Source organism: Triticum dicoccoides, unplaced genomic scaffold, assembly GCF_002162155.2.
Source record: "Triticum dicoccoides isolate Atlit2015 ecotype Zavitan unplaced genomic scaffold, WEW_v2.0 scaffold38436, whole genome shotgun sequence".
In the NCBI taxonomy this organism is placed as follows: domain Eukaryota; kingdom Viridiplantae; phylum Streptophyta; class Magnoliopsida; order Poales; family Poaceae; genus Triticum; species Triticum dicoccoides.
The window spans coordinates 539-2,082 of record NW_021268144.1 but is presented as its reverse complement, the minus strand read 5'-3'; the positions used below and the strand labels follow the sequence as shown (position 1 = coordinate 2,082).

Below are 1,544 nucleotides of genomic sequence, written 5' to 3'. Positions count from 1 at the left end.
TTTTTTAGGCGAATGGCGAGCACTGGCACTCCATTTGACGTGCAAGAACTGATGTCAAGGTTTATGTTTGACCTGGCTGCTATGCCTTTCTTTGGCGTGGATCCTGGCCTCCTGTCCTCGGAAATGCTACAAGACAGGCTGCACATGGACGCTGCGGTTGCCCTTGACACGTTCATGGAGGTGGGATTTTCCCTGCTCATGACACCAAGTTCTTATTGGAAGTTGATGAGGTGGCTAAACATTGGCCCTGAGAGAAAGCTCAAAGTGGCGCGCACGGTGCTACGGGAGTTCGCCGCGGAGATGATGGAGAGGAGGAAGATGAATACGTGTTTTGTTGGTAATGAAGATGAACAAGAGGATGGGGATATCTTGTCTTGCTTCCTCAATGACCCAGACTACGCCGATGATGACTTGCTCCGTGCGATGATCATTGGCTACATGTTCGCTGCTAGGGATACAGTTGGAACAACCCTGACATGGATCTTCTACAAACTCGCCCAGAACCCTAACATTGTTTCGAATATCCGAAAAGAACTCTCACCCATTGCATCACGCAAAGCAGCGGTTGGTGTGGATGCCATGTTGATCTTTGAGCCAAAAGAGACCAGATCTCTAGTATATTTGAAAGCCGTCCTGTACGAGACTCTCAGGCTATACCCAGCAGCGCCTCTTGAGTGCAAGACAGTAGTCGCCGATGATATCATGCCAAGTGGACATGAGGTTCATGCCGGCGACACCATTATTATTTCTATACACTCCATGGGGAGAATGGAGGGTGTGTGGGGTGAAGATTGCCTCCATTATAAACCAGATAGGTGGCTCTCGGTGGGTGGCAATAACATGAGGTATGTACCATCTCACAAATTCTTGGCCTTCAACTCAGGCCCAAGGATGTGCCTCGGCAAGGACATCGCAATTATGCAGATGAAGACAGTCATCGCATCAACGCTATGGAACTTCGATGTGGAGGTGATGGACGGGCAAACAATCCAGCCCAAGCAAGCTTGTATACAGCAAATGAAAAATGGGCTCATAGTTAAGCTAAAGAAGCGGGAAATGTAACATTATGCTCTCTTTTATCTCTAATGTACTTAAGACTAGTATACTTTTAGGACACACACAGTCGCACTATTACCGAAATATGAAGGCATCCATGTATCACAATTTATCTTTCTTTCATGAAAAAGAACCAACATGTTGTTACTTATTACTCCATTGTGTAGTATATGTATTGGGTCATATGGACTTGTGGAGCGGGAGGGGGAGTAGTTGGCGCTATGTTACTCCTTGTTGGGGGATGTTGAGATAGGAAGTCCCACTACCATAGGAAAAGCTACTAGCAGTATTCTGAAAGTCATTAGTGATCACGCACACCACTAGTATCAATTATTATTGGTGTGGGGACGGAACACTACTTGTACATAACTTACTAGTGGCATTGGTCGCGCATGTCGCTAATAACATATTTCCTCCGTTCCTAAATATAAATCTTTGGAAAGATTCCACTATGGACCACATACGGAGCAAAATGAGTGAATCTACAC

At 45.9% G+C, this 1,544-nt stretch overlaps 1 protein-coding gene across 1 annotated transcript; it reads left to right on the top strand.

The window, feature by feature from the left end:
- The first annotated feature begins 12 nt into the window (after positions 1 to 12).
- LOC119346077 (noroxomaritidine synthase-like) lies at positions 13 to 1,062 on the top strand. The gene has a single exon (XM_037615803.1). It carries the CDS (start codon positions 13 to 15, stop codon positions 1,060 to 1,062), a length of 1,050 nt encoding a protein of 349 aa, XP_037471700.1.
- Positions 1,063 to 1,544: the final 482 nt, after the last annotated feature.